This window comes from Vulpes lagopus, chromosome 6 (assembly GCF_018345385.1).
Source record: "Vulpes lagopus strain Blue_001 chromosome 6, ASM1834538v1, whole genome shotgun sequence".
Lineage (NCBI taxonomy): Eukaryota > Metazoa > Chordata > Mammalia > Carnivora > Canidae > Vulpes > Vulpes lagopus.
Genome location: NC_054829.1, coordinates 96390278 through 96416262, shown reverse-complemented (window position 1 = coordinate 96416262; position 25985 = coordinate 96390278). Strand labels below are relative to the sequence as shown.

At 33.7% G+C, this 25985-nt stretch overlaps 1 protein-coding gene across 6 annotated transcripts in view; it reads right to left on the bottom strand.

Annotated features, from left to right (window-relative positions):
* Positions 1–25985, bottom strand: part of RAP1GDS1 (Rap1 GTPase-GDP dissociation stimulator 1) — a 152188-nt gene that overhangs the window by 115399 nt on the left and 10804 nt on the right. For 4 of the 6 annotated variants that reach the window (XM_041758849.1, XM_041758847.1, XM_041758846.1 and 1 more), the window contains exon 2: positions 7143–7253. In XM_041758849.1, coding sequence (XP_041614783.1) covers positions 7143–7253 — 111 coding nt within the window. The remainder of the gene's footprint in view (positions 1–7142; positions 7254–25985) is intronic. The other 2 variants (XM_041758850.1, XM_041758848.1) reach the window with 1 other exon arrangement.

Here is a 25985-nt window from a genome sequence, read left to right as displayed (position 1 = left end):
TTATGAATGTCCTTTTGTACACTGAATAACCCAATTTGATTATATTGATGACATTGCATTTTCCATCATATCGTACTGGATGGCTCAATACTTAAACCTACTTCAATCAGCCACCACCCACAATTCAAGAAACAATGGCCTCTAAAGCTGCAACAGAAATCAAGTACTTGTAAATATTTTATAAAATTTTTAAAAATGAGATTATGTAATCAATATATTCAAAACTGTTGATGAGGTATTTATACAAATTTTTGGTACTAAGTCTTTGAAATCTACAGTGTGCCTAAATTCAAACTAGCCTCATTTCAAATGTTCAATAGCCATGTCAGATAATGAATACTGGATGCATGAGTTTAGAAGATTACTGTGGAAGACTAATGAGTATAGTGTTCCCTGAGTTTTTCCATTTTTAATGTTTTTTTTTTTTAATAGCCTTGATACTGAGCAGGCTGACTCTATGTAAAATTCCTATTCCTTGAATTTTTAAAAAATACTGTTCCATTATTGAATTGCTTTGTATATTGCTGTTGAGAAGTCTGATGCTAATCTGATGTTCTTTCCTTTTAAGTAACTTGATCTTTTTAAGTGGAGGCCCTAAGGATTTTTCCTTTGTACTTATTTTTACTTTTTTTTTTTTATTGTTACCGAGTGATGAATTTATTTGTGAAAGAGTTGCTCTTTCGTTTTTCATTTAGACACAAATAAATGCATAAGTGAAAGTTTTACTAGACCAAGTCTCTGAGTTGCCCATTACAGTCAATTTTTGCAAGTACATGGCTGCCTCTTTTACATCATGTAGATTCTGGTCTCTCTTCAGAAAAATTCATAGTTTTAAATATTAGTTCTGCATCAGGTTTTTGTTTTTCTCCTTTAGGGCTCCAAATGAGTATATATTGGATCTTTTTTGCCTATCTTATACATTAATCATTTTCTCTCTGTTCCTTTGTCTTCATTCTTTTGCCTGTTTTCCTCAACGCTCTGTAATAAATTTTCAGTCACCTCTATTCTTTCCTGTTATCTTAAAACCTAGTTTTAATGTCTTTATTTTTTTTAAAGATGTATTTATTTGAGAGAGCATGCAAGAGAGTATGAGAGAGAGAGAGAGAGAGAGAGAGAGAGAGAGAGAAAGAGAGCACAAGCAGTGGGGAGGGGGTAGAAGGAGAAGCAGACTCCCTACTGAGCAGGGAGTCCAATGTAGGACTTGATCCCAGAACCCTGGGATCATGACTTGAGCTGAAGGCCGATGCTTAATGACTGAGCCACCTAGGTGTCCCTGGTTTTAATTTCTAAAATGATTCTTTTTCTTCAATTTCTTGTAGTCAACTCTTCTTTCACAACACCCTGATATTTATCCACTTCTATTTCAAGTATCTGAAACTCTTACTTGAGGATTTTTTCTTTTCATATATGCAAAGGATTAAAGATATTTAATATAGGTCATGGTGTTCGGGTACTGATAACTGGTTTATGGGTGGTTCAGGAAGAAAACTTTTAATAGCTAAAATATTGTTTCTTATTTTCCGCTTTATTCATTGTAGTAGTTTGTATGTTTATTATCTGCAATTTTCTATTCAGTATAGTTTTTATTTTCCTTTATGAGCAATAAAAATTTATGTAATAAGGATAAAGATTCAGGATGACTATCTAGATTTCTAGTTCAAAAACTCTCTCTTCTGAACTTAAACCAAAGGAGGTTTGTAATATGTCTTCTAAATTTATGGTCTTATTTCCACAGAACACTTAAATTTCCCTATCTCGTTTCCTTCTTTCTCTTCACCACCATGTCTGCAAGGCAATACAAGATCATTGCCAAAAGCGGCACTCATCTGATATGTTGTCTAGGGTCCTTGTGCTTTTATGTCTCTTCCTTTTGATTTCTCAATAGCAAATGCTCTTATTCAATCTAAGACAAGATTGTAGTATTTTCCCAGGCTAGAACTTGTCTTCTTAAAGGCATTTTTAAATATGTATTGTTGGGTTCCTGGTTCAACCAATTTTCCTCTCATCTTTTCCATGTAGTTTCTGCAGTCTCAATGAACTCTATCATGGGCTCTGAAGCTAAGTAGGCTAGATTTTGATATTTATTTCTCTCCCTAATAATTTGAAGGTCTTAGTCTGCCTTCTAGTTATACGTAAGGCACAGGTTAAGTTAATTGTTTTTACTTGATCTCTTTGATGATCTGTATAAATTTTTAGAGAATGTGTGGAAAAACTGAGATTTAGGTAGCTGCCACTATTCAATGGCAATCCAGGATTCTCAAATTCATCAAGAATTGTCAATGCCTTTTTAGTTGACCATTTTCTTTAGTCTACTCTATTCTGCAAATGCTATCTTTACTTAGTAAAAACTGAACTTTTGATAATTTATGATTAGCACCACTTATTAATAAGCTCTCATGGACAATGGCCATAATAACTAGAAGAGTCACATAATACAAAAATACATAAAGGAGGTGAACAACATAATGAATTCAGTTTGCAAAAGAAATATATCACTTCTGCGGTGCATTTGATAACTTAGGGTAAAAAAGCAAAATCAAGGGACGTCTTGGTGGCTCAGTGGTTGAGTGTCTGCCTTTGGCTCACGGCGTGATCTCGGACTCCTGGGATCGGGTCTTGTATCATCAGGCTTCCTGTATGGAGCCTGCTTCTCCTCCCTCTGCCTGTGTCTCTGGCTCTCTCTCTGTGTCTCTCATGAATAAATAAACAAAATCTTAAAAAGAAAAAAAGTAAAATCAAGGTATTACTATGAGGGGTGCCTGGGTGGTTTTGTTGGTTAGGCATCTGCCCTCTGCTTATGTCATGATCCCAGGGTCTTGGGATCAAACCCCATATAGGGTTCCCTGCTCAGTAGGAAGCCTGCTTCTCCCTCTTCCCCTGCCTCTGCTCATGCTTTCTTTCTCCCAAATAAAAAAAATAAATCTTAAAAAAAAGGTATTACTATGAAAGAAGTAAAATTATTTTTTGTCTCTACTAAAACAGCAGTAATGTTTCATGTCCAGTGATTTCAGGTTTAATATGGCTACTGAAAAACAGCTGATAACAAGTTTCAAAGTCCCTTACTTAAAGAAATAATTTGGATACCCAAAAGTAAATCAATTAAGAAATATTGAAGCATATATCAGACTAAAAGCAAGTAACAACAGAAAGTTCTATTAGAGAATACTCATAGAGTAATCTACATTAGCAGTTTGTACACATAATCCGGTATGTTTAGGATTATAGCCTCAGAAGGGAACCCAAAATCAATATAATGAATTTTAAAAAAAGGGGGGGAGGGAGCTAAGAGATAACCTAGGTGAATTCCTAGGTAAGTTCCTAGATAAGTATGATATTAGGTTAGGAATGTGGACTAGATACTACTTTTTTTTTTTTAAAGACAAGCAAACAGGGTTGTTCTAAAGAAAATAAACAATTCTGTGATTCTTGTATGAAACAGGAAATGTCACTAAGTAATTAACTAAACAAAGTTAGAGCACAAAGGTACATGAGGCAATGAGACAGAGGAAAACAGCCTAATCCTTTATGATGAGAATTTAGAGCTGTGTTGGTGATCACGTCACTGTTTTGTGGTTCCCTTAGCAGCAGAACATGATCCCCATGCTCTTACAATGGAATAGAATATTTTATTATGAATGAACTGTTCATTTTTCTTGTCTTTGGGCCTTTGATTTATGCTAACGGTTTGTTTTAAAAGGTGATTTAGATGTCACACTCTCTAATGACAATTCTTGTACTAATGTTTAGGGATGAAAATTTGGCCTATTGTTTTAAAATTTCAAATAATCATGTAAAAGAGTAACCATACTACAATAAGCATTTACAGAGAATCTTATATTCTCTGAATCAAAAGAGGTAAGGATGAACAGAATTTGACTTCTTAGAGGGTAGCTTTCAAATATTTACTAAAAATATTAAAAAACTGAGATCTGAAGTATTTAAATGAGTAAATGAATGCTTCTATTATTTAGTTAGATCAGAGATTTATACAAAATGCTTAAGTAAAATGTTTTCCATAAAACCTAGTATTAAAATTGTCTAACCCTTGTCTCTTAAGATTCTGACATATATACTATAATGTTACCTAAAAACAGTTTAAGAAAGAAAACCATTCCAAACTCATAGAGCAAATATTCTAATTTTAGATTATGATAATTTTTGATGTGCAATTCAAATATACTAAATTTCCACAGTGTAAAAATTTTTAAAAGCATAATTTCATTCCTTTCAGATTTGTTCTTTCCAATGACAGGTTAGTAGACTATAAAATAATATTTTAAGTTTAGATTTCTATTACACACATTACCATCATCTACTTGTACAGAATGGAGAAATCACTTTCTTGATCAGGTGCAATTCTCGTGCAAACAATGATATTTTTAGCTAAAACACTTGACACTAATGAAGAATTATGACATTAGAAGATCTCTGCAAAAAAAGCACAGATTCACCTAAGTTAAATGTTTTATAAGGTAAAATTATAATTTTACCTTTAAGAGGGTAAGAGTAGCAATGGATCAATCACTTCAAGGAAGAACAACTGTAGAAAATAAACATCTTACTAGAATTTTTTTCTTACTTTTTCTTGTTTAAAAGTCACTTGCTAATCTTTAAAAAATAAATCAATAAAATACCTATAAAATAAATCTATAATGCAATGAAAAAGGGTGTGTAAACCATTTTCCTCTTTAATAATATAATTTGAAACTATTTTAAAGAAAAGGCAAAAATTTAAGACACAATGTTAAAACCTAGCTTTTGGAAACACTTTCACAACCTAAAAACTCAAAGAAGTCACACTTCACTCAAAATGTAATTTTTTATTTTGTAGGCAAAGAGTTCCAATCCAAACTCTAGACTGTGCCAGAGCAAGGCAAGGAACCTTATAATGTCTGTTTCTTTTTCCTTTACATGGTGATATCTCTTCATGGGACTAAAGTAAAGTTTAAATAACAGATATAGTCCCAAGTCCAGTGTTTAGTACATAGTGAGCAAGCAATCAATGACAGATAATCATTCTTAAGTCAAAGACTGAACATCTGCATGAACTTCCCCTTGTGTCAAATACTTTTGTATACAGTCTTAGATGAGAGGACACATGAATTTTGTTACAGATTCTTTAAAAGATATATTATTTTTGCTCCCTTCTTGAGATTTAATAGTTAAATTGGTGGAGTTTGTTGTTTTTATTAACACCTTGTGGCTATTTGGTCTTAACACTTTATAATTTCAAGGCTATTTTTAATAAATAGATTCAATGAATAAGTCTGCAATGGATATGAATGTAATCCAACCATTACATACTTCTCACTTTTTCTTAAATTGATTCTTTAAAAAGTTAAAAACTTTGGCTTCCTTTTTTCATTTCTCTTCTTCAACTTCACTTCTCTCTCAGTCTTTTCAGGAGATGGCTGAAAAACTTTCCACATATAATTGAGAACATTGCCTCCATATTCTTCAGTTACTAGACAAATGGTCCATTTAGAAAATTCTTTTTTCTGGGGTGCCTAGGTGGCTCAGTAAGTGAAGCATCTGCTTTCAACTCAGGTCATGATCTTGAGCTCTCTGCCCGATGAGGAGCCTGCTTCTCCCTCTCCTGCTGCTACTGCTCCCTCTGCTTGTGCTCCCTCTCGACCTCTTGCTCTGTCAAATAAATAAATAAATAGATCTTTTTTTTTTTAATTTTTTTTTCTAATATAGAGAAAAAGACCAGGCCACTGAAAACAAAAGAAGAGTATAATAAAACTCTTCCAAAAAAATGAATTTGAGATATTCAATTTACTTAGACTAATTACATGATTACGTAAATCTACCTATATAAGCATATAAAATTCAGGTTATCACATATTATTTCTAGTCCCCTAGATGCATGTTATACAAAAGAACATTCTGTGATCATGGAAATGGCTTGTATTTGTTATCCCCAAGAAGGTAGTTACTAGCCAAATATGGCCACTTAAAAGTAAGATTAAGGAACTTAGATTTAAATTAAATTATTAAATTTAAATAGCCACATATATCTACTACAATGGACAGCACAGCTTTAGATACTCTCCTTTCTCTTTACCATGGTGAACCTTATTCAAAAGCTCTTATTGAACTCCTGTTTCAAACTTCTCTGTTACCTCTAAGACTGAATAGCTTGACAGTTACAATCTCAAAAACAAAGAGAATTACTGAAAAAGAATTTTCCAAGCTAGTTCTAAAATGTGCTTTTTGATGAAGAGTACTACATTCAATTATTTTAGATTTTCTAAGCACAGTTCACTAAAAAATGAAAATAAAAAAAATAACACACAGGAGTGCTTGAAATTACAACTCTAACAATATATACTTTCTCCTAAATTCTTTGTCAGCTAAATGATTAGTCCTAGAATAAGATAATGGCATAACTAAAAACAAGTGTAGCACAAACCATAGCACACAAAACAGAACAAAGGAAACAGATAAAAATATCATTCTGTACCTGTCTATTCTCTGTGATAATACAAAAATTAATGAATGGAAATATGATGGATCAAATACAACACAATTTGTTAGCCAATGAAGAGTTTTATAATTTTTATCACTAGTGTTATTTACTACAGCATTAAAGACCAAGTCTTACACCTCAGTTATAAGGGATTTTTGAATGACTGTATACACATCTTTCCAATTAAATCTAAGCATAAGCATTTTTATTTATTTTTCATAAATATTAAAGTAAAATTATTAAAAAGATGATTGTAAGATATCAGAAAAAAATTTTAGGTGTTTTAGGCTTCCCTCTGTTTTTCCTCCCCAGTCTCCCCACATACACACATACAGACTTTTTCAAAAAACAAATGTAGGTGTTAAGGAAAAAAACAACTATGGTGCTTATCTGTCAGGAATGAAATAATGGCCTCTCTGTTGGGCTGGTATTAATGTCATTGCCACCAATCAATTCCTCTTTTCTTGTGCCTATCAACTTGGCTTTCAGTACCTTGGGAGTAGGGAACTGGGGTGGGAGAGTAGAACATGTAAAACAATCTCAGTATTCTGGGATAGGATTCAAAAGAATCCAAGTTATGTGAATGCAAGTTATGTGCTACATTACAAACCAATTTCTGAATGACTGATTTGATTTTTTTGTTTGGCATTTGAAACACAATAAAACTCACTATTTTGAGCCAGGGCTTGAAGCAGACAATCCAAGCATCCTTCTAAACTATCTTCAGTTCTGTCAACAGCTGTTATCTTCAACTTCTTCAAGGTATCACTGAGATTATCTGCTTATAGAAAAAAAGAGAAATCAGAACTTCTACTAACATATGACCATCATGGTTCATACAGTTACCACTAACAGGCAAAGGGCTCTCATTATTGTGAATTAACTTTCACATACATTACAAAATGGCAATGGACTATATACTATTATAAACTTTTTAAATAAAATTTTTAAAAATAAATAAGTAAAAATTATCCATTTAATTCAGATATGAAATATTCATTTTGTATATGTGAGATACCAGGAACATTCAAGAATAATAAAAATTGTCATAGAACATCTTTTTCAGGATTTTTTTTTTAAAGATTTTATTTATTTATTCATGAAAGACAGAGAGAGGTAGAGACATAGGCAGCAGGAGAAGCAGGCTGCCCGTAAGGAGCCTGATGTGGGACTCGATCCCGGGACCCTGGGATCATGTCCTGAGCTGAAGGCAGATGCTCAACCACTGAGCCACCCAGGCACCCAGGGTGGTGGATTGTTGTACCATATTTAGCTTGTTCAGAAAACCAGCGATGATTAATTGGAAAAAAAAAAAAAAAGCACTAAATGTCTACAAAAAATTACATTGCTTTGGAAATAGTATTTTGTTCCTATTTTAGCTTCCTCTGCTATATTTTAAAGACATAAAATGAAAATGAAGGTTTAGAAAAGTTTCAAAATAATATGACTTAAAACAATACAAAGCTGATGACTAGAGGCACCTAGGTGGCTCAGTGGTTGAGCGTCTGCCTTTGGCTCAGGGCATGATCCTGGGATCCTGGGATCAAGTACCAAATCAGGCTCACCCAGGGGGAGCCTGCTTCTCCTTCTACCTATGTCCCTGCCTCTCTCTGTCTCTCATGAATAAATAAGTAAAATCTTAAAAAAACAACAAAAAAGCTGATGACTATACAACCTATTTAACCCTGCCATTTGAAAAACACTTCAAATCAAAATACTTCTATAAACCAAAACATGTACATTTTGGATTATAAAGCTGTGCTCTAGTCCTCAATTATGTGTAGATTCCCCTATACCACAGGCTTTTATTTACATCAATTATTTCTATTAACATTTAAATACTAAAAGTTAAAACTAAGACTTAAGACTCCTTTTAGTAATTCATTTAACCCTAACAGTTTTAAAATTATTGTTTAACAGTAATATTTTTAAAAATAACACATTTCAAAAACAAAAAAACTCGTTGAAATACTATTGTTCTACATTTTTATGAATCTCCATAATTCACAGAAAATAACTGGATTTTAATCTCTGCTTCTGTACTCAATCTTCTATAATTTGTTGTTTGGGTTGAACAGATGAAGGAAATTCAGCCTTACACACATAGCTGAAAAACAGGAAAGTATTTCATTGTTTTAAAAGATTTTATTTTTATTTATTCATAAGAGACACAGAGAGAGAGGCAGAGACATAGGCAGAGGAAGAAACAGGCTCCCCACAGGGAGCCCGATGTGGGACTTGATCCCAGGACCCTAGAATCAATGCCCTGAGCCAAAGTCTCAATGCTGAGCCACCCAGGTGTCCCAACAGGAAACTATTTTAATAGCCTATTCAGATAGTTATGGATACTCTTTGATGCTAATCAAAACTTGAGTAAGTGGTAATTTTTTTAATGGTTGGTTGACATGAGAAACCTGAAACAGTATTAATAAACATTTCTAACTCTCACATTCAAATCCACTGATCTCTTACACTTCGAATCTTTCATGCATGCAAGATATTGATCATCCATGCACTGGTCATTAAAAAATTAGGTCCTGGAGTTATGCATATCTTCCAAATATTGACATATTTCATTATACTATTTCATTTGTTAGTATCATCACTAATCTTTTTGTTGTTTTTTTAAGATTTTACTTATTTATTCATGAGAGACAGAGAGAGGCAGGGACATAGGCAGAAGGAGAAGCAGGCTCCCCCTGGGTGAGCCTGTTTTGGTACTTGATCCCAGGATCCCAGGATCATGCCCTGAGCCAAAGGCAGACGCTCAACCACTGAGCCACCTAGGTGCCTCTAGTCATCAGCTTTGTATTGTTTTAAGTCATATTATTTTGAAACTTTTCTAAACCTTCATTTTCATTTTATGTCTTTAAAATATAGCAGAGGAAGCTAAAATAGGCACAAAATACTATTTCCAAAGTATCAAGCTCAAGGCATACAAATTTCCTAAAATTCTAATTTTGTCTTACAAACTTCAATTTTATTACCAGCAACGAATACTGTCAGTTATTTTTCTTAAACGATAAATTAACCTCATTCATTTGTGAGAAAATGTTTGCGAAATATGAAAAACCAGTTTGTCTGTCAGTTCTTTCAAATAAAAAATGTTTTCCGTTAAAAAAAAAAGTACCTTGGTCAGCTCATAAACTGTATAAGTGCTTCTTTCAAAATAGACATCAGACTTTGCAATGCAATGTAAACGTTTTATGTGTACCTCCCATTTCATTACACAGAATATTTTTAAAATGTGTACACAGATACTGTGATTTAAAAAAAAGCAGAAAGCTTCATCATGGGCATTCTTAAGTGAAACTGGTATTTTTTTCTACTTACAGTATATTACAGTAAAGAATACCACTAGATACAATTTAGTGCTACCACTGCCCTGATGCACACATACCCTCAGTTTTTTACCCATAATTACTTTTGTACCATTGTTAGAGCAAATGTCAACAGAGTGAAAAAGACAAATAATGTCTCAATGGTATTATGCAAATAGTACTGACCTCATAGACACCCTAATGGGATACCAAGGACCTCTAGCACTGCTGCTGCAGTATTAGATTTCAGGCATTTTCTAATTTCAAAGTAAGGTATATATTTTAATAGACTTCTGTACATTGCCAGGTCATGACAATTCTTAAAATATGATGAAATCTCCTATTATTTAAAATGAGAGATAATCACTTTCCATGCCAACCCAAGGAAAAGCAGGCTTAAAATTTTACATCAAATAATACTAACATGCTCTAGTGACTCCTAGTACAACCTGATAATCTAGTAAACCCAAACCTATACTTTATTAAAAATCCCAGGCTATCATTCACATCCAAGGTTAATATTTACTTTCTTAAGAGGGACTAAGTAGTTTTGAAAAATTGATTTTTATTCTAAAAAAGTATACTTGTATGGATCTCTTCTATAAACTAAAAAGAAGTTGTAGGGTATCATATCCCAGGTATTCTTGTCCAAACTTATTAAATGCACATTAAGTTGATTTTCTGAAATAAAGTATGAATAATATATAAAATCTAAGTTCATATTATTAAAAGTAATAAATTATCCCAACACTGAGGAAAAAAGACTTAGTCATATTACAACAATCCATCAAAACTGTATCAGTCAACAAGTAATAAAAAGCAGTTAAGACTTATTTAGTACTACCTATATTGGCATCTGGGTCTTTTTAAATTCTTTCCTTCCCTTCATCCCATCCGCAAAGCTCCTTACTTGATGTCCCCTTCTGACGGGAGTTTCCTTCTAGATGTTACCAGTCCAGGGACCATCCTTGTCCATTTTATCTAAGTCTCCTCATCCTTAATTCCCCAGGATCATTTCAATCATGTATCCATCCTTCACAGCAGTATTTACAATTTTTAATTACTTTTTGTTTAATTGTTAATATATTCCTCCCCCTATATTTTATGGGGCATCTTGTAATTATAGTCAATGCACTGTGCCCAGTAAATATTTGTTAAATTAACTTGAGTGAACAAAGAAATGAATTTCTTATTTGCACAAAGTTGTCTAGTTACCATCCTTTGTTATCACACATTTAAGAGCCAAAGTGCCAATAGCAAAGGGAAGGTAAATGTGACCCGTTAAGCACCTACTATGTACTCCACATAATTTAAAGTACAGAGTCTTACATTTTAAGACACAAAGAGATCAATGAAGACAATTTAATTATTTAAGTACATAAAATATATAACTAAAAACTACATAGATCATCCTACTTTTAAAAGATTTCTTATCAGTAAAAAATTATTCTGTCGCTCCATGGGAATAATTACATGCCTATTAATGATGCAAGATCTTCTCAGGGAAGTTCATTAAATTCTTCATTAAGAGAAAACCAAAGCTGTCAAACAGAATTACTAAAAATTTATTATGATTTTAAGCATTTTAAATGAACAGGATAGTACTGAAAGAAATGTTACTCAGTTTAGATAATAAAGTGTTAGAATGTTTCATATCTTTATTATCTTCCATTAGAAAATAGAAACATTTTCCAAAGTTCATCAAACTGACCATTTAATATCTGTGTATTTTAGTTTATGTGAATTATATCTCAATTTTAAAAGAGCAATTAGAGAATAAAATGATTGGGGCAAAAGCCCTATTCCACAGCCTCAACCTTCCTCATGGAGAAATTGCTACTATAGTGACACTTCTAGTCACTTCTGTCTCTTCCCTTGGCAACTGCCCACCTCTACCTCCATTCTCTAGTAAAGGAGTAATGTAACTGATTATTAAGTTGAGAAAGAACTGGCCATGCATAACTCAGTCCCTCTTGCCTTCCTGATCTTTTAGAAGGGCAAGGACTCTCTGTTCCTCCATACCTTTGGCTGTCCAGCTGCACCAGTGATAAGATTAGCAAATTCAGCCTTAAAGTATTAGCAGTTCCTTTGAGACTATACAATATGTCCTTCGATTTTAAAGCAGTTACTTTGAATTCCATCAGGCAACTCATTTGCTTAGGTCTTCAGTCATTCTGAACTTGGGTAAGGAACAGAGGGTATTATTTCTGGACTCCCTCAAACCATGTCAGTACATCTCAGTAGTGAATCTTCACCTTTAAGATAATGAAAATATTCTAATGGAAAATTCCTCAGCTTCTGGCTGCTGGTGGTAGGGGGGGCATTAAGTCAAGAATGATAATTTTCATGGGAAGTTCTACTACTAAGAAGTATTAATAACCAGGGACGCCTGGGTGGCTCAGTGGTTCAGCACCTGCCCCTGGCTCAGGGTGTGATCCGTGGTCTCAGGATCTAGTCCCACATCAGGCTCCCTGCCTGGAACCTGCTTCTCCCTCTGCCTACATCTCTGCCTTTCTCTCTCTGTGTCTTCCATGAATAAATAAATAAAAAATCTTAAAAAAAAGAAGTATTAATAACCAAAATAAATTTTGTTCTTAAAAGAATAATTTTTTTTCCTATATGACAGCAATGGTCTAACCTGTCTTGTGAAAGAAAATTTTAGTTTTTCAGAGCAAAGTTGATTTCAGTCATTAATTCTGTATCTCCTACTTTTAACCTACTTCATTGCTCTTAAAACCTAGCCAAGTCTTCTTAAACTCTATCAAAATTACTCTGGCAAAGATCTTAAATGATACTTTGACAAATCTGATGGATTTTCTCAATCCTCTTATTCAATATATTTGCAGCAATAGACTCTTTTTTCTTTTCTGGTACACTTTCTACTGACTTCAAAACACCAGTCTCTGAACATTGTTCTCAGTCTTCTCTCTCTACCCCTTCAATGTTAGTGTGACCTTGGTTCTACCTTTTCTGTATTTTTCATTTTGCTGGTTTTATAGTCCTGCGTTCATAAAATTCTTTTAGCTTATTTCTACTGTTAGATGGGAAATTCTTGTACAACAGGGAATTCTTCTAAGATACACTGCTCTCTATAGTGGAAACTTACCAAATCCTGAAAATCTACCTTACTTTCTGAGTTACTTGTACTTCATTTTTTATTATAAATTATGATACAAACTGCCACGATTAATATTTTAATAAGATGGGCTATACTAAAAACAATGACATTTCTAAGTATTTTTCTCATTCTAATTATTTCAGAAATCAGATAAAATTTTATGAGCAGTCACTATTTATTTACTCTTAAATGGTGCTAAAGTCTATTTTAGTTTGAACCAGAAACACTGTATCTAACTTGTCACATTTGATTAGAGGGTCAAGAGTCTGACAGATGATCTTCACAACTACAATATGATGCCATCATGGATAAAAAGCAAGATACAGTTTGTAAAAATTTTATTTCACACAATGCCAAAAACCTTTTCACTTAGAGTTCAAGAATTATTTTACTTAAAAAAAAGAATTATTTTACAATTTTATAGCCATCAAATATAGCTTTAGTATATAACATGATATAATTGCTAGTAAGTTAATACACTGGCTTTTTAAAAATTAGATGATGATTTATACTGAGATCCAGGCTTAATTTTTTGTCCCAGAAATAACCAAGAAAAATAAGAGGGTGACTTCTTTTCTTCAACAATCACCTAATAAATTTAAAATACTATCTAAAACAGTGGTCAATGTCCAAAATGTTATAAGCCAACTTATAAAACAGATAAATCTTGTAGATAAATCAACAAAGCTTGATGGTATTTGGTAAAGAATTTAAAGAAACCCAAGAATTATACTAGAATTCTAGTTGGTAAAAGTGTATCATGTGTCAATACAAACAGCTTCTGTGTGAAGAACAGTTGGAGACACCTGGGTGGCTCAGTTGGTTAAGCAGCCAACTCTTAATTTTGGCTCAGGTCATGATCTCAGAGTTATGAGATCAGCCCTGAGTTGGGCTGGGCATGAAGGCTGCTTAAGATTCTCTCTTTTCCCTCTGTGCCCAACCCTGGGTCATGCACAAGCGTGCACTCTCTCTGTAAACAAAAACAACCTGTTGGAATGATCTCTGTACACAAGAGTTCCAGAAGATGTGCAAAGTGGAGACTATATATTTTTAAACTTTACTTCTGTACAGGCAAGCTAATAGAGCCAATAACAGAAGGAAAACTTTCTAAACATAAAAATTACCACTTGAAATGTATTCCCTCTGCTCCAGTTTCTTATGCTTCGTATGTGCCTGCAAACAAATCTGAGTTCTCACAGTATCAATATTCTAAAATCAGGATTCTTACAGAGCAATATTTTACCAGTTTACTCTATTATCCTGTATTTCTCAGTTTCTCAATGTGCATTTAATAGATCTCTGGGCTCTCATATTCCATTTAGTACCTTAGAATAGTACACTGATCTTGGACTTAACTATTTTAGCTGTGACCTTCTACTTCTCCAGGATAATACTTAAATGTCTACCTATAATGCTTTGACTCCTGGTGCTTACATTCAAGAGTAAAAGATATCATGCCTCCAAGCTCTGCCCTAGACCCTAGAATATGCCTGACAAGGAACAAAGACCAGACAAGGGACAGAAATTGAATAAGATGAAATTCTGTTAAAAGTATAGGAATTTTTAAAGATAGATAAAGAGAAGTGTCTGGGCTATCTACTTAGACTTACAAGCAGTCTTGAGCAAGATTCTTCACTAGAACATACTTAAAGCTGTGACTAATCAAACATAAAGATGGAGAAAGAAGACCCTGTTTTATAATGCTTTGTAATAAGAGAACTAGATTAAAGACTGACACAAAAGACTTGCATAAATGGAACTTTGTTTAGCTGGAGATATATAAAGAAGTATTTCATTAAGATAGGTGCAAAGCAAATAGTTTCACTTAGAAACCTAATAAATAATAAGGAAGAGATACACTGAAATTTATAAAATTTTAGGCAATGCCAACAAAAAAACGGTATCTACTAAAGTAATCATAAATGTGACATGAGTTTAACACAGGTATATATTAAAAATCCTTTTAAAAATGATACTATCTGAACTATTACTTATGAACCCACAGAGTAAATATTTTCCCAGGATACTGCTACAGTAATCAAAAAGAAAATGAGAGTCAAGATAACACAAAAGAGAATTTAGATAAAAATTAAACAGAAATATGATAATACCCTTAAAGCTATGATGCACCACAAATTTGAAAGAAATAAAATTAAAGCAACAGGATGAAGAGACATTAAGTTAGCTATCAACTTATTTCTCTCTTAGCTAGAAATTCATCCTTACTGCCTGATCTATAAAAAATGAATCTGGGCTCTTTAAATATTTTTCCTTTGCCAGATGGCATAATAAAAGATTTTTCTATAGAGGACAATGGACAGCATTGAAGAAGGTGTTCTCCTTCTAGCTCAGCCTTCATAATTTTCTCCAGTGCCACATGTCTGCAAGTCATAGCTTTCACCATACATTTGCTCTTTCAGCTCATGCAGCAGGACTGTGTACAAGAGCCCCAACCAACTCAAATCTGCATCCCAGCCCAAGTCACTGCTTCCTACACCACTTCTTCAGCACTGGAAGTGTACTTGCTGGAAACTCTGTGGGACTGGACACTCAGGGCCACTCTGGCCCAGTTCTAGCAGTACCTGCAGTGGTGCCCCAAATTCCTCTGCATGCCCAACTGTCTGCAATCCCACTCATCAACCTCAGCTTGACTGCTCTCCAAAGAGTTGTCCCTGCAGGTTTGGTGACTGTGGACCAGCTCTGGTCTGGGCAACCCAGTGACCTTAACTACATCTTAATATGCTTTAAAGTTTGTGTGTGTGTTTGTAAATATAAAGAATTTCATACACACACACAAACACACACACACAGACTTCTGAGGAAGTCTGTCCTTCCTTGGATACACTCCCATAGCCCTAGATTACCTCTCAGATTTGCTATCTACCTTTAAAGTTACTCTCCTATTATTGCTTAAGAGTTTCGTTGAATATCCAACATCTCCTATTTAGATTAGACTGTCTTTGGATTTCTTGACATTTCTACACTATTAGAGCCTTCTGAGAAAGGGAAATCGATAAGATATAATAAAGATAAATCTCCCTTTTTGGGGACATTCTAGGATCATAAAAATTCCCCTTTCTTTCCAGAGATTTGCTTTTAGCTTATATTTAGGCTAATAACCCTAGAGACACTTCTCCCCCTTCACTAGGAATGATTTGTTTTAATTCCAGAGTAAGTAAACATAGGTGTGTGTGTCTGTCTGTCTGTCTTGGATGACAGATATGCCAGTAACCCTGTAGAAGTTCTCAGGGTCATAATTTTAGAGTACTTCTCCTGTGCAGCAACATGTGCCAGGTAGTAAGTACTATAATGCTCTATGAGGGGTACCTGCATGGCTTAGTCAGTTGTGTGTCCTACTCTTGATTTTGCCTCAGGTCATGACCTCAGGGTTATAAGACTGAGCCCCCCAAACTGGGCTCCACACAAAGCATGGCACCTGCTTAAGATTCTCTCTCTCCCTATGCTTCTGCCCCACCCCCTATTCACACCTCTCTAAAATAAATAAATAGATAGATAAACAAATAAATAAATAAATCTCTATGAATAATAAACTATGTTGTATGATCTACCTACCTTGTTTCCCATCAGAATATCTATATATTCTTACAAATTTAACATTATGTGGTTTGTCTTCTGATTACACCTAGACTGATACAGATATATAAATAGCCTTTTTAGAAAACTGAGAAATTATGTGAGAAAAGGCTAAGAATATTAGCTCTTTCAGTGAAAAATATCATAAACCACCAGATCATGAATGCTATATATCAGGTGACTGATGCATTAAGAAAGACAACCTCAACATAAAGACACAGAAACTGAAAAAAATAAAATTGAAAAAAATTTTTTTAAAAAAAGATAACCTCAAACTTCTATTTGCTCAACAATATGAACTATGTGCCTACCAAGCACCAAACGCTACTCTAAGTGCTAAAGATACAAACATGAATATGACACAGTTTTCACAGTATAGAAAACATTTTTTTTTAAGTTTTAATTTTATTTTGGTGGGACTACCTTCATGTATCCTAGTTCATTCCCAGAAACAATCAATGTTAACATTTCCTTGCTTATTCCTCTAGGAGCACCCTGTGTGTGTGTATGAAATTCTTTATATTTACAAACACATACACAAACTTTAAAGCATAATCAATCTAAATGTTACTACAATACTGATTACCTTTTCCATGGTAATGATCTTAATAAAAAGTACCATTATTATTACAATTATATATTTTAGAAAAACATAATAATGACCCTATAATTGAAACCCCTTGCCAAATGTACAACAAAGTATTATTTTATTCAGTGGTAATAAACTTAGAAATCCAAGGTCTCCCAAAAAGTGATAAGAAAGATACAGATTCAAACTAATTTTGCCAAATATACTAATATGAGATTGTTATTATAAGATTAACATTAAAATTAATATCAAAGATAACAACTAAATTGTAACTTGGAGAGACAAATACAGATATTTCTTTGTTCCTATCAGGTTTTATTAGGCTACTGTGTTTTGAAAAAAGAATACACAGATTTTAATGATAACTATCCTTACTAAGAATATCAATTGACATTTTTTATTAGCCAAACAGGTAAAATTTACCAGAAAGCAATAGTGAAACAGTTTAAGCTGTTTAAACATGCATATTTCTTTTTTGACAGCAAATATTTCTTCAAGGGAATTAATGTCAAGTAAAAAACAAATAAACCACAGGGAAATGCTATGTACTAGACAAAATTCTGTTAAGCTATCTTTATTGAAATGAAAAAAACTCAATAAGCATTTATTCATCAAGTGGTTCCCACTTTGATCAGTTTTAATAGCAATCTATTTCTTACTGAAACAATGTGTCTTTCAGGTTTGATAATTGTTTCAATTATTACTGTTATATAACAAACCACCTCAAACTTAATGGTATAAAGCAAAAACCATTTTATTGTACTTACAGATTCTGTGAACCAGGAATTCACAGAGGGCACACTGAGGATGGTTTGCCCCTGTTCCACAAGGTCTCGAGCCTCAATATAGAGTTGCAAAGGTAAGGCTGTATCTCTGAGAGTGACTACATAGCAGGGGCTGGCATTATCTGAATCATCTGATGGTTCTGGCTTGAAAAGACTTGAAAGCTATTACACCTGAGATCTGAGGCCCCTCCACATGGCCTGACTTCCTCAGAGAATGGCAGCTACAGGCTCAGACTTTTCAGAGCTCCAAGCAAGCCAGTATTCCCAAAAACAAGGGAAGCAAACGCTTTGTTTTACTACCAAACCTAGGTAATGACACAGCACTTCTGGTGCATTCTATTGGTTACAAGTGAATCACAAGCGTGTTCATATTCAACAGTAAGAGAACTCCCCAACTTTCATTGGGGGAATGGCAAGTTCTAGAAGAATATGTGAGGGGCAAGAGGTAGTGTTGTGGCCATCACTGGAAAACATAATCTGCTATAACCTAATATTCACTACACTGATTTGGTTAAAATAATACAACCAACAGCATTAGATCCTTTGATTAGTTTTACCACTGAACACAAGATACAGTTCCCCAAAAAGTGACTATGTTCTCACCTTTGGAAAGAGAAATTAATATTTATATGGTTATTATTTATTAATATTTACCACTACCTTATGAAATAGGTGTTATTATTATTACCCATATTTTAATGGATGAAAAAAAGTTGAATTTGGAAGCTGAGTAATTTGCCTAGAAAGAAAAGCACCAAAGGTGGGATAAATCTATACATGTGTGTCTTCAACATCTAGGTTCTTGCCACTGAACAGGCAGTCCACACATGTTAAATGAAACTCACTGGAAATTTTGTGAAAGTCAGAGCTGTGCAAAGTAAGGACTACCTGTATCTTGCTTTATATTGATGTAAACCCTTCAAGAATGAATTTATAACCCAACCATGTTAGGTAGTTGTACTAGCTAACAACTATCTATGTAGGTGAATGTGTATCCCCAAAAAGAAAGAAAGGAAGGAAGGAAGGGAAGGGAAGGGAAAGGGAAGGGAAAGGGAAGGGAAAGGGAAGGGAAAGGGAAGGGAAAGGGAAAGGGAAAGGGAAAGGGAAGGGAAGGGAAGGGAAGGGAAGGGAAGGGAAGGGAAGGGAAGGGAGAGGAAAGAAGAGAGAAGAGAGGAGAGGAGATGAAATTACAATGAAATGTACCAGGGTCAGCCTCTGTCATAGTATCTCAAGGGCAGTACCAATGTTTGGTACATACTCTTGCTTTCATGAAATGTTTAAATAGATAAATAAATTCTAAGAAAAAATTTCTAGGTCATTGCAAGTAATGAGCACTCTTATATTCCTGAGAAGCTATACTGATGCCGAAACGGTAAATATGATTTTCTCTTACTTAAATTCTTAGGGCTCTGTTTTCCCTTTAAAGAATCCCAATTATATACTCTTATCTGTTTCTATTAGTCATTTCTTTTATGTTATTATCTTCCAGTTAGAGGTCAAGGTTTCAAAAGCAGAAATCGTCACTGCTTGCATTACTTATCACTTTCTGTAATGCGTAACATGATAGTCTTGTGTTTCTGATCCGACCGATGATGTTTTACACAAACCATATAAGCCAGTGAGCAGTTATTCTTTCTTGGAGCTTCACACCACTCTTCTCAAAAATGCATTCTTGTAATTAAAAGGAATTTAAGTTAATTAGCTGATATAAAATTTCTGTCTTTATTGTAATTGGTTTTGTTTTTGAAGCGAATTATATAATTTTAAAGATAAAATAACATATTTCTGTAAAACAAATATTTCAGTGTAAGTTTTGTTTCTTTATAATGACCAATCTCATCTTTTATAATGGAGTTACTTGAAGAATCTTCAAAATGGAACATTTTTCATTAGAACTAAAGGACGTAGTTTTTAATTCTTGACAAATTTCTTGTTAAAAACATCTTCGATGGTGTGAGCTCACAGTTTTGAAAATACTTTTCTGTTAAAGTTCAATGATTCCTGCTTGGTTTTTTCAGACTATAAAAACAAAACCCCCACCCATAAGTTAGTTATTTGAAATTATTTTATATAATCTTATGTAATTCTTTTTTACATAATTTAAAATCTGACTTGTAGAATTTTATGTAATTCACTTTACATAATTGTTTTAAACAATCACGGTTTTTTGTTTGTTTGTTTGTTTGTTTGTTTTTTTATGATAGTCACACAGAGAGAGAGAGAGAGGCAGAGACACAGGCAGAGAGAGAAGCAGGCTCCACGCACCAGGAGCCCGACGTGGGATTCGATCCCAGGTCTCCAGAATTGCGCCCTGGGCCAAAGGCAGGCACCAAACCGCTGTGCCACCCAGGGATCCCAACAATCATGTTTTAAACATAATTCACTTACAAATTATGTTTTAAACATAATTATTTAAACTTTACATAATCCTTGTATGTTAGAAAATGCTATTAAATATATATAAGAAAATAATGTTTTCTAGAAACAATCTAGCAGCCCTACTGCACTTTGATGACTCTAAAAATGCCATACCATCATTTTCCCTAGAAAGGCACCATCATTCCCCCCACCTCAAAAAGGGGGAAAAAAATAAAATGTCTCGATTTGGGAGCTGGTCAGTCTTTATTAAGTAACTGAGTGTGCAGGTTTCCATATTATAATTTGTATTATTTCTCTAGGAAATGAGCTCTTTCTCCCTTCCATTTTTTATTTGAAATCTATTATTTGTTCTTATTCAATAATAATGTACTACTTCAAGGATACGATGAAATGGGGATTTAAAGAACTTAAGTAACTTGACAAAAGCTATACTACAGAATTACTTTATGAAAAAGGAGAGATTCTACCCTCTAGCTCTTTGATTTTTTTGTATCATTCTGCTCAATTACAGATTTGGTTTAACTTATGATTGATGAGAATATATATATCACAGGTAGTTAACTTTGCTCTTATATGACTTAATTTTTGCAATAATCATTTAATTTTTAAAATAAATTTATTCATGTTCAAAGAGTAATATAAGTTCCATTTTACCACTATTTCAATTATAATTACAGCTTTTGAATTACTAAAGAGTTAACAGAAATTTCAGAGATTGCAAATTCAAATACCTAAGAGACATATACTACATTAGCAAAAGATTAAAATCACATGATCATCTCAATAGATGCAGAAAAAGCATTTGACAAATTCAACATCCATTCAGATAAAAACTTTCAACCCCACTTGGTTGAAACGTCAACATAATAAAGGCCATATATGGGGGTGTATCTGGGTGGTTCAGTAGGTTGAGTGTCTGACTCTTGATCTTAGCTCAGGTCTTGATCTCACAGTTGTGAATTCGAGCCCTACAGTGGGCTCCACACTGTGGAGCCTACTAAAAAAAAAAAAGACCATATATGAAAAACCTACAGGTAAGGTAAATCATACCCAATGGTGAAAAATTGAAAGCTTTCCCTCTGAAGTTAGGAACAAGACAAGAATCAATATATACCTGCCACTTTTATTCAACATAGTACTGAAGTCCTAGCCACAGTTAACCAGACAAGAAAAAATAAACAGTATCCATCTTGGTAAAGGAAAAATTAAACTGTCAGTATTCAAAGATGACATACTATACATAAAAAACCTTAAAGACCAAAAAAGTAATAGAAGTAATAAATGAATAGGCAAATAAACAAATGAAATAAAAAATAAAGAGAAGTAATAAATGAATAAAATAGAATAAATGAAGTAACAGTAACAAGGGAATAAAAGTAATAGAAGCAATAAATGAATAAGCTATAAAACACAAAATTAATACCCAGAAACTGGTAGCGTTTCTATATACTAGTAACAAAGTTGCAGAAAAAGAAATTTAAAAAACAATTCTATTTATAATTGCACCAAAAACAACAAAATACTTAGGAATAAACTTAACCAAGGGAGTGAAAGATCTGTATTCTGAAAACTATAAAGCACTGACAGAAGAAACTGAAGATGACACAGACAAATGGAAAGATAACCCATGCTCGTGGAATGGAAGAATATTGTCAAAATATCCATACTACCGAAAACAATCTACAGATTCAATATAATCTCTATCAGAATACCAACAGCATTTTTAATAGAATTAGAAAAATTATCCTCAAATTAGTGGAACAAAAGACTGAATAGCCAAAGTAATCTTGAGAAAGAACAAACCTGGAGGTATCATAATCCCAGATTTCTAATATACTACAAAGCTGCATTAACCATGGGCAGCCCAGGTGGCTCAGCGGTTTAGCGCTGTCTTTAGCCCAGGGCGGGATCCTGGAGACTTGGAATTGTGTCCCATGTCAGGCTCCCTGCATGGAGCCTGCTTCTCCCTCTGCCTCTCTCTCTCTTTCTCTCTCACTCTCTCTCTCTCTCTCTCTGTGACTCTCATGAATAAATAAAATCTTAAAAAAAAAAAAAAGCTGCATTAACCAAAACAGTATGGTACTGGCATAAAAATAGATCAATGTAAAAGACTACAAAGCCCAGAAATAAATCTATGATATAGTCAGTTAATATTATGTGCTATATATGTTACATATTATATATTATATATTATATAGTCAATCTATGACAAAAGAGGAAAGAGCATACAATGAGGAAAAAACAGTCTTTTCAATAAATAATGCTGGGGAAACTGGACAACTATATGCAAAAGAATGAAACTAGAGCACTAACCCATACACAAAAATAAACTCAAAATTCATTAAAGACCTAAACATGAGACCTGAAACCATAAAAGCCCTAGAAGATAGCATGAAGAATAATATCTTTGATATTGACTATAGCAACATTTTTGTAGATATGTCTTCTAAGACAAGGGTAACAAAAGCAAAAATAAACTATTGGGACTACATCAAAATAAAAAGTTTTTACACAGCAAAGGAAACTATCAACAAAACAAAAAGACAACCTACCGAATGGGAGAAGTGTTGGCAAGGATACAGAGAAAAAAAGAACCCTTGTGCAATGTTGGTGGGAATATAAACTGGTACAATCACTGTGGAAAACACTACGGAGGTTCTTCCAAAAATTACAAATAGAAATACCATAAAATCCAATAATTCTACTCTGTGTATTCACCTAAAGAAAACAAAAACATTAATTTGAAAAGATATATGCACCCCTATGTTTATTGCAGCAGTATTTACAATAGACAAGATATGGAAGCAACCTAAGAGCCCATGGATAGATGAATGGATAAGGAAGATGTGGTGTGTGTGCACAGACACACACAAGTATAATGCAGCCATAAAAAAGAGGAGATCTTGCCATTTGTGACAACATGGATGGACCCAGAAGGTATTAAGCTAAGTGAATTAAATCAGATTGAAAAAGACAAATACAATGTGATTTTACTTATATGTAAAATCTTAAAAACAAAAAATCTTAACAACAACAAAAGCAGACTCAGACCTATAAATACAGAAAACAAAATGATAGTTGTCAGATGAAAGGGGTATGGGAAAAATGGGCAAAGGGGAGTGGGAGATATAGGTTTTCAGTTACGGAATGAAAAAAATCATGGAACTAAAAAGCACAGAATAGGGAATATAGACAATAATATTGTAAATAGCATTGTATGGTGACAGATGGTAGCTACACTTGTGATGAGCAGAGCATAACATATAGAGATGCTAAATCACAATGTTCTACACCTGAAACTAATGTTAACACTGTGTGTTAATTATACTCAAATAAACCTAAAATATAAAATAAAAATAAACAGATAAATACCTTCTAGAGCCAGACAGAATACTGAGTGAAGTTTGTAGGACTGAAGATAACAGGAAGAAGTACAGAAACTGGGGACCTCATACCCTGCCTAAGAACAACTATCATTAACTGTCATGAATAGGAATGCAGGCTCAGGGATCCTAAATTTTTAGTCTTTCAAGAAAAATTCACAAAATGGATTTCTATCAAAACGTCCTGATATTTAAATGTTGACAAGCAATTCCAATTTCTAAAACTTCCCTAACAAAATCCATCTGCAAAGTATACTTGGCCCCTTGGCTGCTGGTTTACAAACTCTATTATAAATATGCCTATAATCACTATAGGATGATGCTGCTAAATAAGAAGACTGATCTAAGTCCATAGTAACTCTATGATATGAACAAACAAGTATTACTGAATGCCAGCAAGAAGTATGAAACACTGGGTAACTAACTGATATTACTGAATGTGATATAGGAGTCCAAGAAGTGAGAGGTATCCAGAGAAAGGAGAGATTGGTAAGTGAGGTTAGAAGTAGTCTCCATGAGCTAGATTATGAAGAATGAATAAGAACAGAGGAAAGAAGCTATTGGGGGAGGAAGGATAACATGAACAAAGATATACTGGCATAATCACTGATGAAGAATATTTCAGGGTCAGTGATTATCAAAGGAAGATGTATTTCAGAAAGAATGAGAAATTTAAGAGAGGTAGCAGAATTCTATGGATTCTGAAAGCTAAGTAGAGTTTAGACTCAGTATGATAGGCAGTTGAAGCAGTATTAGATTCTTGAGAAAAAAAAAAGATTCTTGAGAATGATATAATTGATGCAGTATCTTTTTAAAAGGATTAATCTGGTGGTAGCATGTAGAAAAGACTGAAGAGCAAAGACTCTACTATTAGGGAGGACAAGTAAGAAATGGTCTCAGCAGTATAGGAATGAGGAGATGAGGGCCTAGACTCTAGTAGTAGAAACATTAGAAAAGCAAGTTTTCCATTAACCTACTTACTTGAGTGAATCCTTGATGTTAATTTGTCTGTATGTGTGTAGGTGTTGTGTTTGTGGATATGTATAGATGCACTTTTTTTATTCATTAACAAATTGGAGCTGGCCTAGTATAATGAACAAAACACTAATACAGGATTAGGAAACCAAGATTCTAGATCTGATACTACCCCTAATTCAATGTGTGAACCTGGACATGCTTCTTAACCTCACCGACCTGAGGTTCTGACCAGTGTTCTCTACCCTGGACAGAAAGAGGCAGAGCCATGGTGTCACTGTTTGAGGACCTGGATATTACAATTCTCAAAACCATGAACAATCTTAAATCTAGTCAACCTTTGAACAACACAGAATTGAGCCACACAAGTCTATTTATACATGGGTTTTTTTTCAATAAGTACAGCACTATAAATAAATAAATAAATAAATAAATAAATAAATAAATAATAAACTATAAATGTATTTTCTCTTCCTTAATGATGTTCTTAATAACATTTTAGTTTCTCTAGCTTACTTTATCATAAGAATATGGTACATAATACATACAATATACAAAATATGTGTTAACTGACCATTCTCAGTAAGGTTTCCAGTCAACAGTAGGTTATTAGTAACTAAGTTTTCAGGAGAACCAAACATTACATGTGAATTTTTGACTGTGTGGGAGGTCCATGACACTAACTTCCATGCTGTTCAAGGGTCAACTGTATCAGGACAAAAATCTAATTTCTGGTTTCTTTTAAAAGTCCCCAAATCTGGCTTAAGCTTGGCCCCTAATTTAGTAAATAATAAATAAGTTAATATTTGACATGTTTGGTATTCTCTGACCTATTCCCCCACAATGGGGATTCCTGGTCTATAACCTGAATTATTTCTTTCACATGAGTTAAACCTGTCTCCCCCCCCACCCTGCCTTCCTTTTCCCTTGGAAAAACAAAACAAAACAAAACAAAAAACCTAGATTGGCTGGTGAGTGGCCTAAAGAGCCTGAGTCTTCTGTATGTGTCCCATGTTAGCTCCAAAACGACACCGTTTTTTCCTACATGGCAAAAATGATTGTAGCTAAGTAGGGAACGTCTTTTTAGGTTAGGCACATACCCTGTAGTTTGCCATAGTCCCATCATTCCCTGTTGTATCTCCACACTGAGACCCAATGTTAGTTGCCATTCATCATGCTTTCACTACTATTCTTATTATAGTAGAGAAATATTTTTGTCACCTTTGTCTTTTACCAAAAGTGAGAAAATTAAAGACATTTTTCAAGAAAAAAAAATGAAAGCATACATTTTTATGGAAATAAAAAAATATTCCTTTAAATTTAATATGCAGTGGGGTGGGGAAGTACCCCTGTGTCAAAAGATTGCCATT